Source organism: Dipodomys spectabilis, unplaced genomic scaffold, assembly GCF_019054845.1.
Source record: "Dipodomys spectabilis isolate Male_0828 unplaced genomic scaffold, ASM1905484v1 ptg000069l, whole genome shotgun sequence".
Lineage (NCBI taxonomy): Eukaryota > Metazoa > Chordata > Mammalia > Rodentia > Heteromyidae > Dipodomys > Dipodomys spectabilis.
Genome location: NW_024870746.1, coordinates 17,584,764 through 17,600,164, shown reverse-complemented (window position 1 = coordinate 17,600,164; position 15,401 = coordinate 17,584,764). Strand labels below are relative to the sequence as shown.

At 39.1% G+C, this 15,401-nt stretch overlaps 1 protein-coding gene across 1 annotated transcript in view; it reads left to right on the top strand.

Annotated features, from left to right (window-relative positions):
* Cenpf (centromere protein F) overlaps nt 1-15,401 on the top strand; it is a 57,611-nt gene that overhangs the window by 26,499 nt on the left and 15,711 nt on the right. Inside the window, exons 11-16 of the mRNA XM_042681962.1 lie at nt 3,306-3,441; nt 4,785-8,170; nt 9,737-11,022; nt 11,068-12,619; nt 14,309-14,461; nt 15,137-15,296. Coding sequence (XP_042537896.1) covers nt 3,306-3,441; nt 4,785-8,170; nt 9,737-11,022; nt 11,068-12,619; nt 14,309-14,461; nt 15,137-15,296 — 6,673 coding nt within the window. The remainder of the gene's footprint in view (nt 1-3,305; nt 3,442-4,784; nt 8,171-9,736; nt 11,023-11,067; nt 12,620-14,308; nt 14,462-15,136; nt 15,297-15,401) is intronic.

Below are 15,401 nucleotides of genomic sequence, written 5' to 3'. Positions count from 1 at the left end.
AGGATGGTGCATCATTTAGGTTGAGGTACTTAGCAATTATTAAAATTACTACATTTTTACAGCATAGTATATATATAAAATATATTGTTTGAGTCTCAGGTGTTTAGGAAGCAATAATATTTCTATTTGACACGTTAAGTATTGGTTGGTCCTAAGATTAGGGTTCTTCCAAAATATGAGAATGGAACTGCATATATGTTTATAGTATTTATTGCGTATCAGTGCACTGATACTTATAAAAAATGCAAAGCCAGGCACAGGTGGCTTATTTTCCTAGGTACTCGAGAGGCTGAGATCTGAGGACTGAAGTTTGAAGCCACCATGTGCAAACAAATCCAGGAGACATTTATCTTCAATTACCGGTGTGACTTAAGTACTTTGTCCATATTAGCATGTATTCCTTTGCTGGAGGAAGATGTCTTATTTGGATTTTCATTTTTCATAATGCTGAATCTATTGTCGAACCTTGTAGGTTTTCTTGATGAAAGCATTTATTGAAGGTAATTTTACCCATAAAGACATTCCTCTGACAGTGAACTTTAAGATCACTTGGAAGTGATGTCAGTGAATATTGTTTTTTTTTATGTTTAGTCTTTTTTTAAAATAAGTTTTTATTGTGAAAATAACGTACAGAGGGGTTATAATTACATGAGCAAGGTAATGAGTACATTTCTTATCAAGCATTGTTGCCTCCTCCTTTGTTTTTCCCCTACCATCCCTGTTCTCCCATCTCCACGACTACCCCCACCCCCAACAAAGTTGTAAAGTTTGTTTTTTGATATAGCATCTTGTATATCTCATTGTTGCAATGGGTCCACCTGTATCTCTCTTTAAACAATTTGTTTTTCCCTTTCCCCTCCCCAAATTATACCAACATCAAATACAGTGCAAACGGGGGTTATACCGTGGGAGAGAGACATACAAAGCAACAAAACGATCACCTTATAAATATGTTAGAAACAATAGCAAGAAAGAAAAAAACCACTTTATCTTGGGGTTCATTTCACCTAACACCATCTTATCTGACCCTTTCTGCTTGTCTCAGACATATACTAGTTATTGCAAATAAGAGAAACCATGGGACCTATGTTTCTTTGGGCCTGGCTTACTTCACTTAATATAATTTTTTTCCAAGTCTTTCCATTTCCTAACAAATGGGGCAATGTCATTCTTTCTGATGGAGGCATAGAATTCCATTGTGTATATATACCACATTTACTTTTTTTTTTTAATTTAATTTTTTTTGTGAACATACTGTACAGAGGGGTTACAATTACATGGGCAGGATAATGCGTACATTTCTTACCAAGCATTGCAGCCTCCTTCTTTGGTTTACCCTTCACATGCCTTCCCAGCCTTCCCCCTCCCCCCCAATCCCAATCCTTCTCCCCCTCCTTCCCCCCCCCCCCCCCCCCCCCCCCCGCACCGACGTTGTAAAGCTCGTTTTGGACATGACAACTTGTACTTCTCATTGTTGCAACAGGTCCACCTGTATCCTTAAACAACTGGTTTTTCCCCATCTCCTCCACAAGTTATACTGACATCAAATATGGTGAAAGCAGGGGTTATACTGTGTGGGAGGGACATACAAAGCAACAAAGAGATAATCTTATAAATGCATTAGAAACACATGCATGAAAGAAAAAAACATTAAAATACATATCTAAGGGTTCATTTTCCTGACATCAAATTATCTGACCTTTTCTGCTTGACTCATACATATACTAGATATTGCAAATAAGGGAAACCATGGGACCTATGTTTCTTTGGGCCTGGCTTACTTCACTTAATATAATTTTTTCCAAGGTTTTCCATTTCCTAACAAATGGGGCAATGTCATTCTTTCTGATGGAGGCATAGAATTCCATTGTGTATATATACCACATTTTCTTGATCCATTCATCTACTGAGGGGCATCTGGGTTGGTTCCAGATCTTAGCTATGGTAAATAATGCTGCAATAAACATAGTTGTGCTGGTAGCTTTAGCGTGGTCTTGTTTGTAAACATTTGGGTAAATGCCCAAAAGTGGGATTGCTGGGTCATAGGGGAGTTCTATGGGAAGTCTTTTGAGGAACCTCCATACTGCTTTCCAAAGTGGTTGAACAAGTTTTCATTCCCACCAACAATGAAGTAAGGTTCCTTTCTGTCCACATCCCCTCCAGCATCTGTTGTTGTTAGAGTTCTTGATTTTTACCGTTCTAACTGGGGTGAGATGATATCTCAATGTTGTTTTGATTTGCATTTCTTTTATGGCTAGGGATGTTGAACATTTCTTCATGTGTCTATTGGCCATCCTTCTTTCTTCTTCAGAGAAGTTTCTCTTTAAGTCTTTCACCCACTTATTTATTGGGCAGTTGTTGCTTTGAGGATTTGTTGTTGGGGGGTTTAATTTTAATGCGTACATTTCTTATCAAGCATTGCAGCCTCCTCCTTTGTTTACCCCTTCACATTATACCACATTTTCTTGATCCATTCATCTTCTGAGGGGCATCTTGGTAACGGTAAATAATGCTGCAATAAACATAGTTGTGTTGATAGCTTTAGTGTAATCTTGTTTGTGATCATTCGGGTAAATGCCCAAAAGTGGAATTGCTGGGTCATAGGGGAGCTCTATGTGGAGTCTTTTGAGGAACCTCCATACTGCTTTCCAAAGTGGTTGGACAAGTTTACACTCCTACCAACAATGCAGTAGGGTTCCCTTCTGGCCACATCCCCTCCAGCATCTGTTGTTATTAGATTTCTTGATTATAGCCATTCTAACAGGGGTAAGGTGGTATCTCAATGTTCTTTTGATTTGCATTTCTTTTATGGCTAGAGAGGTTGAGCATTTCTTCATGCATCTATTGGCCATCCTTCTTTCCTCTTCAGAAAACTTTCTCGTTAAGTCTTAAGCCCTCTTATTTATTGGGCAGTTGTTTCTTTGAGGATTTGTTGTTGGAGAAATATTCTGGTTTTTTAAACATATCAACTCTTTGCAAAGATATCTTTGATCTTTGATAAGACTTTGGAGCTTTTGTCTTTGAGGGTCTTATAAATAGACTTTTCCTATGAGACTGATTCGTTAATAGACATACATACAACCAGCAGTTCAAAGAAATGTTTCTTGAAGGAAAAAAGATTGCTTTGTTTTGACTCTACACAGGCCAATATTTGATTCAAGTAAGAATGCCTAACTTCACTGGGCACTTAAAGGGAAAATGTGATTCTTCTCTGACAGAAACTCTGCTGAGGACTCCTATTAACTCAGGTATTGTAACTCTTTGAACATTTGTTTTGATTATAACCAGCAAAATATGTATTCCAGGAAATGAAGAAGGAAAATGATCTCCTTAGGAGTCAGTCTGAGCAGAGGGCCAGAGAAGTCTGCCACCTGGAGGAAGAACTCAAGAAAGTCAAGCTGTGTTTAAACCAGAGCCAGAATTTTACAGAGGAAATGAAAGGTGAGTGAACTTAGGGTGTGAAAGTTAGTTCTCTAGAGTAGGGCAGATGGATGGCTTAGGACATTGGAGAAACCTCTTTGAATTTTTTTTTCACATGTTTACCCAAAGAGATGCCTATAGTTGCTGTGGAGAAAGTTTTTTCTCTCCCACTGTTGAGTTTCTCCAATGATGATTGAACTTCTAAAAATTGGAACAAATTGAATCCCAAATGAATGTCTCTTACTACTTTGAAACAGAAGGGTAAATATTTCCCACACAAAGCTATATCAAGAGTGCTGAGTCTCACCCCAGACTGCTGTTCTTTGGGTTTCAGTGCTGTTCATAACATCCACACAGTTCTCACTCATTGCTGTTTCCACTAAAATGGAAAAACCTGATTAAAGACATGTTTTCCAAGACCATTGCATTTTGATGACTGACTTTACTGAATGACTTTAATTTCCTGATTTTAAAGTAAAAAAAAAAAAAAAAGTACCAGTAAATCCAACATTTGTTTTAAAATTATTTATGTCATATGTGCTATATATATATATATATATATATATATATATATATATATATCTGGGTGTGCATATACATATATATGTATGTATTTTTATAAATATAAATTTATATATGTATGTAATATATACACACACATAAACTTTTTCTCCCCATTATGTTAGTGTTTGCACATCTAGGATTTCTTTCTAACTCTGAAACATATGACTCATGAATATATGTCCTGTTTCTTTATGACCAATTTCCTTATTTTTATTTATTGAGATAGGATCTTCCTATGTTGCCCAGGATGATCTATGTGATCCTCTTGCTTAGCCTCCTAAGCAGATGAGACAGAATCTCCCCAAACTGGGATTATAGGCATATGCCACCAAATCTAACTATTGTCACTTTTTTTTTTAATTTTGGTGCCAGTCCTGAACTTGAACTTGGCCTGGGGTACTATCTTTGAGCTTCTTTTCCTCAAGGCTAGTGCTCTACCACTTGAGCCGCAGTTACACTTCTGGCTTTTTCTGAGTAGTTTATTGGAAATGAGATTCTCATGAATTTTCCTTCCCTGGGCTGGCTTCAAACTGCGATCATCAGATCTCAGCCTCCTGAGTAGCTAGGAATACAGGGGTGAGCCACCAGTGCCTGGCATCATGTCAGTTTATTAGTCTGTTCTTAATTTTTTCCCTTTATTTTTGTAGTGCTAGGAAGGGAACCTAGGGCCTTATGCCTACAAAGCAACTACTGTGCCATTGAGCTACTCTGAAAGCTCTAGTATTTAGAATTCTTATAGAACAGGTATTTATTAAAAATGACTATATATATACATATATATACCTTTTTAATTTTTATAGCTAAGAATGCCTCTCAAGAAATCATGTTGAGAGATCTTCAAGAAAAAATAAATCAGCAAGAAAACTCCTTGATGTTAGAGAAACTGAAGGTTGCCGTGGCCGATCTAGAAAAGCAGCGAGATTGTTCACAAGATCTTTTGAAGAAAAGGGAGCATCACATTGAACAACTGAATGATAAGTTAAGCAAGATAGAGAACGAGTTCAAAGCTTTACTAAGCGCTTTGGAGTTAAAAGGGAAAGAATATGAAGAGTTGAAAGAAGAGAAAACTCAATATTCTCATTGGAAAAGTGAAAGTGAAAAACTTATCAGTCAGATGGAATCTGAAAAAGAAAATTTACAGAGTAAAGTTAATCACCTGGAAACCTGCCTCAAGACACAACAAGTAAAAATCCATGAATACAATGAGAGAGTTAAAACACTAGAAATGGAAAAAGATAACCTAAATGTGGAGATCAGAAACCTTCACAATATTCTGGATAGCAAGACGGCAGAGGTTGAGACTCAGAAACAAGCATACATAGATCTGCAGCAGAAAGCTGAGTTCTCAGATCAGAAACACCAGAAGGAAATAGAAAATATGTGTCTGAAAATTTGTCAGCTTACTGAACAAATTGAAGGTCTAGAACAGAAGCTTCAGTTCCTGTCAAGTGAAATAGTGACCAAGGACCAACATTACTTGGACTTGCACGCTGAATATGAGAGCCTCACGGGTCTGCTCACATCCAGAGATTCTTCTGTAGAGACAAATGAGGACCTGCAGAGAAGGTGCTTGGCACTGGGGCAGCAGCCTCTGATGAATAACTCCTTTGTAAATCAAATGGGAGAACAAAGAAGCACGTTTTCAGAAAGGAGTGAATGCCGCATTGCTTTAGACCAGAGTCCAAAAAATTCAGCTGCCTTACAAAATAGAGTTGATTCTCTTGAGTTTTCTTTAGAGTCTCAAAAACAGATGAACTCAGATCTGCAAAAGCAGTGTGAAGAGTTGGTTCAAATCAAAGGAGAAATAGAAGGAAATCTCACTAAAGCAGAACACATGCACGAGAGCTTTGTGGCTGAAACAAGTCAGCGTATTACTAAGTTGCAGGAAGATGCTTCCGTTCATCAGAATGCTGTCACTGAAACTTTAGTTGCCTTTGAGAACAAGGAAAAAGAATTGCAACTGCTGAAAGAAAAATTAGAAGCTGAGCAAGCAGAGACTCGGGAATTAAAGAAAAGCAACCATTTACTTGAAGACTCTTTGAAAGAGCTACAACTTCTATCTGAAACCCTGAACTCAGAGAAAAAGGAAATGAGTTCCATCATTTCGCTAAGTAAAAAAGAAATCGAAGAGCTGGCCCGAGAGAATGGTACTCTTAAAGAAATGAATGAAGCCTTAAGTCAAGATAGAATGAACTTACTCCAAAAGAGTGAGGATTTCTCAAACTGTATAAAGGAACGAGAGAAAAGCATTTCAGGATTATCTAATCAGTATGAGCAAGAAAGACTTCTTTTACTACAGAGATGGGAAGAAATGGGTCATGCCTTAGAGGATCTTAATGAAAAATACCAAGCAGCAAAGGAGAAGAACTCTACATTGGAATGCTTGCTAAATGAATCCACAAGTATTTGTGAAAATAGAAAAAAAGAACTGGAACAGCTGAAGGAAACATTTGCAAAAGAACACCAAGAATTTGTCACAAAATTAGCTTTCTCTGAGGAAAGAAATGAGAAACTAATATTAGAGTTGAGGACTGTTCAGCAAGCTCTGAAATTGGAGATTACAGACATCAAAAATAGCTCCAAGAATGAGGCTGATAGCTTAAAGCAAGAAATCATCACATTAAAGACAGAACAAAATAAGATGCAACAGGAAGTTAGTGACTTATTACAAGAGAATGAACGACTAATGCAGTTAACAGCTAGTAAACGTGAACATCAGCTTTTAGAATTAGAACCAATTAGGGACTCTGTAGAAGACGCACAGAATGAGATGGATAAAAGCAGTCCCCAGTATCAGATGGATTTGGATGTTAAAGACATCTCTCCAGACAGTTATAATGCCCAGTTGGTTGACTTAGAAGCTTTGCTTAGAAATATGGAATTAAAGCTCAAGGAAAGCAAGAAGGAGAAAGAAAGCCTACAGCAGGAATTACAGTCAATTAGAAGAGAACTTGGAACTAGAGACTTGGAAGGCAGTCAGTTGCAGGACACAAGTGTCCTTAAAAATGGTGAAGTAGTAGATGCAGAAATAAAATACTTTTCAGTGCTTCAAGACTTGTCAACAAGTCAAAGTGACAATGCTAACCTGCAGTGTTCTCTACAGGCAGCAATGAATAAGCTGAGTGAGCTAGAAAAAATGTGTGAGATTCTGCAAGTTGAAAAGATAGAACTTGCATCTGAGCTGAACGATTCAAGATCAGAGTGTATCACAGCGACTAGTAAGATGGCAAAAGAGGTAGAGAAACTAGTAAATCAAGTGAAGGTATTAAATGATGAAAATGGCCACCTTCAAAGTGAGTTAGTGAAAGAAGGGTCAGGTGGTGAGTTTAGCAGTCAGCATGAAGGGCAGACATGTGAGTTCTTGACTCCTCCAGAAGATAGTAATTTGTCTGAGCAGTTGACCTTGTCACACAAAGAAGTTCAAGAGCACTTTGCTGAATTACAGGAGAAGTTCTCATGTTTACAAAGTGAACACAAGATCTTACAAGATCAGCACTGTCAGATAAGCTCCAAGATGTTAGAGCTGCAGTCCTATGTTGATACATTGAAGGCTGAAAACTCAGCTTTGTCACTGAATCTGAAAAATTTGCAGAGTGACGTGGTACAGCCGGAACCAGAGGAGGGGCATATTCCATCTCTGTCATTCTCTACCCCCAGGCTGGCAAATTCTGGAGAATCTTCTTTTTACAAAGATGTTTTAGATCAGACGGGAGACATTTCTCTTCTGTGTAATTTAGAAGAGAATGTTTGTGCAGACCAGTCTACCGTAGATGAAGTGTCATGTACTAGTCTAGGGGAGGAGAGTCTGACGGAGAAGGAAATTCCCTCTGTCCCCATGAAGAGTGTTGAAGAACTTGAGGTGCTCTGTCAGCTATACTTGCAGTCTCTCAAGAACCTGGAACAGAAAATGGAAAGTCAAGGCAGCATGAAAAATAAGGAGATTGAAGAGCTTGAGCAGTTACTAAGTTCTGAAAGGAATGAGCTTGAATGCCTTAGGAAACAGTATTTGTCAGAAAATGAGCAGTGGCAACAGAAGCTGACAAGTGTAACTCTGGAGATGGAGTCCAGGTTGGCAGCAGAAAAGAAGCAGACAGAACACCTATCCCATGAACTTGAAGTAGCACGACTCCAGCTGCAAGGCCTAGACTTGAGCTCTCGGTCTTTCCTTGGTACCGATGTAGACGATGTACGTATCTAGATTTGTATGGCTTTTTTTCTTTTTCTTTTTTTTTTTTGTCGGTTGTGGGGTTTGAACTCTAGGCCTGGGTGCTGTCCCTGAGCTCTTCAGCTCAAGGCTAGTGTTCTACTACTTGAGCCACAGTGCCACTAATGGCCTTCTCTGTTTATGTGGTGCTAAGGGATCAAACTCAGGGCCTCATGCATGTGAGATAAGCACTCTATTGCTGAGCCACCTTCCCAGCCCCTTGCATGCCTTTTCTCTGTAGGACTACTAGGGTTTTAATAGATGTATGTCAGATTGAATTCAAAATTAGAATATTGTGAGGGGGCAGGGGAGTCAAGGAAATAAAAAGACAAACATTTCTTCAAGCAATCAGAATGAGTAGATGTTAAGAAATACATTTCTCTAATGATTGAAACACTTTCTGGAAAATTACTAAAGATGCATCTCAGGTCTGGAAAAAATAATCATGGAGTCAAATCTTTAGAATTTGTGTTTTCATTGTAAGTTAGTAAGACTTACTTAAACAATGATGTAAACGGTGATAAAGCATTTTTAACCTCTTGCATGTTTCAGACCATTTTTAAATAGTATAAATCTGTGATTTGGTGTCAGTCATTTAAAAAAAATTACCTAGTACATACTTTTTTATTAACTTTATGACCTTGTCTTTTCTAGTTGACTGGCATAACTAATAATGTTCAATATTGACTCTTATTCTGTCTACCTCTCTGAGGTTGAGGGGGTATGAATTATGACATAACAGTAAGCATGGTGAGAAGAACAGCTCCCCATTTTATAGATGAGAGGAAAGTAAGGCACCTTGATAGAACTTATCCAAGAATAGTCAAGTAAATACTGGGCCAGTATGAAGTAATTGGACTTCAGATCTGGTCATGAAATCTCACTGTCTTTTCCTATTTAAAAATATCATTAGTAAGCTGGGTGCTGTTGGCTCATGCCTGTAATCCTAGCTACTCAGGAAGCTGAGATCTGAGGATCATGGTTCAAAGCCTGCCTGGGCAGAAAAGTACCCATGAGACTTATCTCCAATTAACCACTCAAAAACCAAAAGTGGTGTTGTGGCTCAAAGTGTTAGAGCCTTGAGCAAAAGAGTTCAGAGACAGTGCCTAGGCTCTGAATTCAAGCCCCATGACTGACACCCTATACCGCCAAAAAGTCATAAATACTAAAGATGAAAGCTAAACATTTTATATGGAATTTGTTAGCCTCTTATTTGGAGATCACAAGTTTTGTATTCAGAACTATCTAGAATATTTGTAGCAAGTAAATATAAAGATGAAATTTCAGTGTTAAGACCTAGTTGATAAAATAACTCAGGTTATGACCTTGCTTGGTGCTTTGCATATAGGTGGGACTTAGAGAATGTTTATGTTAAGTATTTGATCAGAGAGAGAAGGCTAGAGGACGCGGTGGGAAATAAATCATTTAGACAGCTGTGCATTGCAGAGGCCAGGTGCCATTTTCTATAAAGTAATAAGGTTATTGATTCTCTTTTGATTGTTCCCGAAGCACAAAATAATGTATTCTTGTTATATACTATGGTTATAGGCTATTCGGGGCCAACACGATAACTGTGACTTAATAGAATCAGAAGGAAGTACTTCAGAAACTACAGAAACAATACCAAAGGAGGACACTGATCAGATTTGTGATAAAGATACTCAACAATCCCTTAGTCTAGAGACAGGACAAATCATTGAGACTGATGTAGTCCACCTTACTGGAGAGCATTCTGGTGAGCAGTCCTCAAAGATGACTTACGGGACTATAGCAGAAGACAAAACTCAGTGCCATTCAGAATGCAGTTCTGAGTTTTCATTTTCTGCTCCAAATGCTTTGGTACCCATGAATTTTCTGGAGAATCAGGTATTCATCGAGAATCTCCAACTACAGGTCAAAGAAACATCAAATGAGAATTTGAGATTACTTCATACAATAGAGGACCGGGACAAAAAAGTTGAAAGTTTGCTGAGTGAAATAAAAGAATTAGACTCAAAACTTGATTTACAAGAAGGACAACTAAAGTCCAAGATTGAAACATGCATACAACTGGAAAAATTAGTGGAAGAACTCACGAAACAAAAATCTAGTTTAGATGAAAAAGTGGAATCCTTCCCCTATGATAACCAGGCACTCTGCCAGAGACTAGAAAGTTCAGAAGTTCTTGGTTCTAATGTAGAAATGGGCTCAGATGAATTGTCTTATGAAAATATGAAAGACATTGCAGCCAAGGAAAATGGTAGTTGGAGGGATAGATTTGTTGATTTGGAGGATGAGCTGAACAAGATCAAGTCTGAGAAAGCTACTGTTGAGCATCATGCAATCTGTGTGGAAGCTGACTTAGACAGAGTTCAAGCAGAGAAGCTGTGTTTAGAAAAAGATAATGAAAATAAGCAGAAAGTTATCACTAGTCTTGAAGAAGAACTGTCTGCCATCACAAGTGAGAGAAACCGGCTTCATGAAGCATTAGATAGCACATCCAAAGAACATGAAGCACTGGATCAGGTATCTGAAAAGATGAAGGAGAAAATACAAGAGCTGGAGTCTCTTCAAGCTGAGAGTCTCCATCACATTCAGGTGGTGGAGGCCGAGATCAAGAACAAGACAGAACTCCTTCAGACTCTGTCCTCTGAGGTAAGCAAACTGTCGGAAGACAAAGCTCATCTCCAGGAGCAGCTGCAGAGTGGGCAGAAGGCCTCAGAAACATTGTCATTGGCAGCTTGTGAGCTGGAGAGCCAAATCAGACAACTGAATCAAGAGAAGGAATCACTCACCAGGGAATCAGAAAGCCTGAAGGCAAGACTGAGTGAGTCAGAGTGTGAAAACCTAACCACCTCCAAGGCCTTAGAGGTGGCACTGATGGAGAAAGGAGAAACCACCTCCAAGGCCTTAGAGGTGGCACTGATGGAGAAAGGAGAGTTTGCAGTGAGATTGGGCTCAACCCAGGAGGAGATTCATCAGCTCAGAAGAGGCATTGAGAAACTGAGGGTCCGCATTGAAGATGATGAAAAGAAGCACCTCCAGGTGACAGAGGAGCTGAAAGCCAGTCATCGAGAAAATGATTCACTGAAGGACAAAGTGGAGAACCTGGAGAAGGAATTGCAGATGTCAGAAGAAAACCAAGAGCTAGTGATTCTTGATGCTGAGAATGCCAAAGCAGAGATGGAGACTCTAAAAGCACAAATAGAAGCAATGACTGAAAGCCTAAGAGTTTTTGAAGTAGACCTTGTCAAAGTTAGGTCAGAAAAAGACAATCTTACAAAGCAGCTGCAAGAAAAGCACAATCAAGTGGCAGAACTAGATGGATTGCTTTCTTCATTTAAAGGTCTTTTGGAAGAAAAGGAGCAGGCAAGAATACAGATGAAAGAAGAATCTAAAGCTGAAGTGGAGATGCTTCAAACACAATTGAAAGAGTTCGCCGAGGAAGTAGCAGCCTTGTGTGATGACCAAGAAATGGGGAAGAACATGGAGCAAAGTTTAGACCTGCAAGGGGAGGAAATGCCTCAGCTGAGAAGTAGCATTGAAAAGCTGAAAGCGCGCATAGAAGCTGATAAAAATAAACAAGACCACGTCTTAGAACAACTTAAGGGAAATCAGCATCATGTAGATCTGCTTCAAGATAGAGTTGGGAACCTTGAAAGAGAACTGGAGTTAGCCGCAAAAAAACAAGAGCATGCGATTATTGAGGCTGAGAATTCCAAAGCAGAGGTAGAGACTCTGAAAGCAGAAATACAACAGAGGGCCCAAACCCTGCAAGCTTTGGAATTAGAGATTCTTAATGCGAAATCTGAGAAAGAAAAGCTCACCAAAGAATTAGAGAAAGAGCAAGAGCGAGTATCTGAATTAGAAACACTGAGTTCTTCCTTTGAAAACCTTTTGCAGGAAAAAGAGCAAGAAAAAGTTCAGATGAAAGAAAATGCTGAGAGACTTCAAATGCAATTGGTAGAGCTCAATGAGAAAATGGTAGCTTTGTGCAATGATCAAGCCACATATAAGACTAAAGAACAGAATCTGAGTGCTCAACTCGATTCTCTTGAACTTGAGAAGACACAGTTGCTACGGGACCTTGATGAAGCCAAAAATAAGTGTATGACTTTGCAGTCTTCTGTGAATGGCCTCATTCAAGAGGTAGAAGATGGCAAACAGAAACTAGAGAAGGAGGAGGAAGAGGTCAGGAGGCTAAAAGACCAATTTTGTGCCCAGGAGCAGCTGATCTCTAAACTATCCCAGGTGGAAGAAGAGCAAAGACTTTGGCAGAAGCAGAAGCTAGACCTGGGAAGTCTGACCATGGAACTGGAGCAGAAGGTCCAAGGGCTCCAATCCAAAAATGACACTTTGCAGGACACCTTCAGTTCACTGCAGAATTCCTACAAGGATCTAGAGAATGAACTCGAATTGATGAAAATGGACAAAATAGCCTTGGTTGAACAAGTAAGTGTCTTTCTGTGTTTGCATTTACATATGTCAGATGTGGAGGACATCGCTTTATGAATTGTAATTCTTCCCAGACAGTGTCTGCTGCTCTCTGGAAAGGTGCTCTGCCACTTGAACCACACACCCAGTCCTTTTTTTTTTTTTTTTTACTTTATGTATTTTTCAGGTGAGATCTTGGAGCCAGGAGCCTGTAATTCTTATCTTCTCAGGAGGCTGAAATCTGAGGATTGCAGTTTGAAGCCAGCCTGGGCAGAAAAGTCTTTGAGACTCTCATCTCCAATTAACTACCCAGAAAAGACTGGAAGTGGCGCTGTGGCTTAAGTGATAGAGTACTAGCCTTGAGCACCAAGAAGCTCAGGGATGGTGCCCAGGCCCTGAGTTCAAGCCCCAGTACTGGCAAAAAAAAAAAAAAAAAACTCTTGGTTTTTGTATGGGGTAGGCTTCTGGACCTTGAGATTCCTGCCTACCACTTTCCTACATAGTAGCCATGGTACATGTGCCTATGCCTAGTTTGCTGCTTGAAACAAGGTTTCACTAACTTTTTGCTCCAGAGTTGTCCTCACGCCATCTCTCCCTGACAATTAGTTTGGATTACAGTTATAAGCTACTGATCTAGTCTCTTTATAGGGTTGTGAAATGCTGGAACATATGTTGGCCCAGACATTAGTGATGGCTTTGATACTTTCCTGTGAGACATTTTTATGGTTTGGATTAAGTTAGTAATGTGACAGCTCCACATAGGAGAAGTTCCATATAGGAACCAAGCTTCCTGGTCATTATGGTTCCTTTATAGTATATCAGAGTGGAACTGCTGCATACCAGTTGAGAAGCACTGCTTGCCACAATCTTAACAGATACTAGGTAGGATCAGAAGAGATCCCCTGACTTACCCTGCCCTTGTCATCTTTAGGAGAAAGAACGTGTAAAGATACAGACATATTTATAGAGCACTCATGCCCCTGGGCATCTTGGGGGCTTCTACTTTGAGCTTCCTTCTTTGCTATATAGTCTCTTGTTTTGCTAGCTGATGATTTAAGGGACAATCTGCCATCAAAAGGCACAATATTAGAGAAGACATTACATTGTGGCCCACTCTGTTTACTTAGTGATCTAGGAAAGGGATTTCTGTGTTTACTGAACAGATTAAACAAAAGAGTCTTGAAAATGCAGTCCATCAGAAGGTTGTATTTTCTAAGATTTTTTTTTTTAGGTTTATGGACATCTTGCAAGAGGTGAGATAACATAGACACCTATGCTGCATCATCTTTTGGGAGCATGTGCAAATAGTAGGTCATTCACTGGTTTTTAACTAATTGTAGCATGTTCTTGCAGATTAGGATGGCCTGTGGGGATTACTAAAGATCCAAAAACTGATAAAATCCTAAACCATTTGGCACAGAATTGTCTCTGATGTTAATTCAAAAGAATACCTTTCTAAAGGATTTTAAGATTTAACACTATTTATCTTTGATTTTCTTCATACCTCTTTTTTGTTAAAATTTTGCTGAGAAGAGAAAGCAAGCTTACTAGTAGGTTCTGGGGATACTATTCACTCTATAGTGAATGATTTAGGTTCCATTTTATGATTGGATGCTAAAGTTAATGTCATGAAGATGTTGGGTTGGAGTAGATAATTTGAATACAGTAAGCCATCCAAAACAGATGCTAATAAAGGTTAAATTTCAGGTTAACACAATGGCTGTAAAGGAAACTGAACTGCAGAGGGAAATGCAGGAGATGGTCCGGAAAACAACTGAGTTGAAAGAAGAACTGAGTAGTGAGAAAAAGAGGCTAACTGAAGAATTAAAAGTGCTCTCAGAAGAATTACAGAGCAGCAAAGTAAGTTGCCCCTGACAGATTTATTACTCTGTTATTATCAGTGTCCATGAACTGTCATTTCATAGCAATAATTATCATTGCTCTGAGAATTTGTTATACACACACCTTATGGTTTTTGTATCAGACTGGTTTATTGGCTTTTGAAAATAACTCAAGCTTATATCATGTTCAGATTTGTAGTAATCTCTGCCATCTCACACTATCAAGAGCTTCAAAGGTGCCACAAGATACCTTGTTAGGAGCTATGTGCATATAATGCTAACCAAGTGAATGGGTGTGGTGGCTCAAGACTGTAATTCCATTTCCTGCAGAGGCAGGAGAATCTTGAGTTCAAAGCCAGCCTGGGCAAAGTTATTGAGACCCTGTCTCAAAAAGTAAAAACAAAAGTCTAAAGGTATAGCTCAAATAAATGCTAAAGGGCCTGTCTAGCCAGTGTGAGGCCCTGGGTTCAAACACAACTCTGCACAAAAAAAGATATTGGCAAAACCATGTGGTCTGTTGGGAAGACTTGGGAAACTGGGTGGAGAGGGAGCATTGTTCTGATGTTCTGTTTTGAACATAACTCCTAAATTTACAATATGAGATTCTTCACTGTGTCTCAAAATTGTTTTTCCATATGCTTAACAAAAAGAAATAATCTTTAAGGTTTTAAATGGAATTACTTCTGTTTTATAGCTGGACCATCTTGAATATGTAAATCAGCTGAAGAAGGAGCGGGACCGTGCTCAGGGGAAAATAAAGTTGTTGCTGAAATCCTGCAAGCTGCTGGAAGAAGAAAAGAAAACCTTGCAGAAGGAGGTCTCTCAGCTTGAGGCTGCGCAGAAGCAGAAAACAGGTGGGTGTTTGCTGGAGGCACATCCTCCTGTAGTGAGTGCTCACTTAGGCTGGGCACCCAGGAGAGGGTGGTGGCGCTTGTTATTGTTGTTTAATGTTCTGTTTG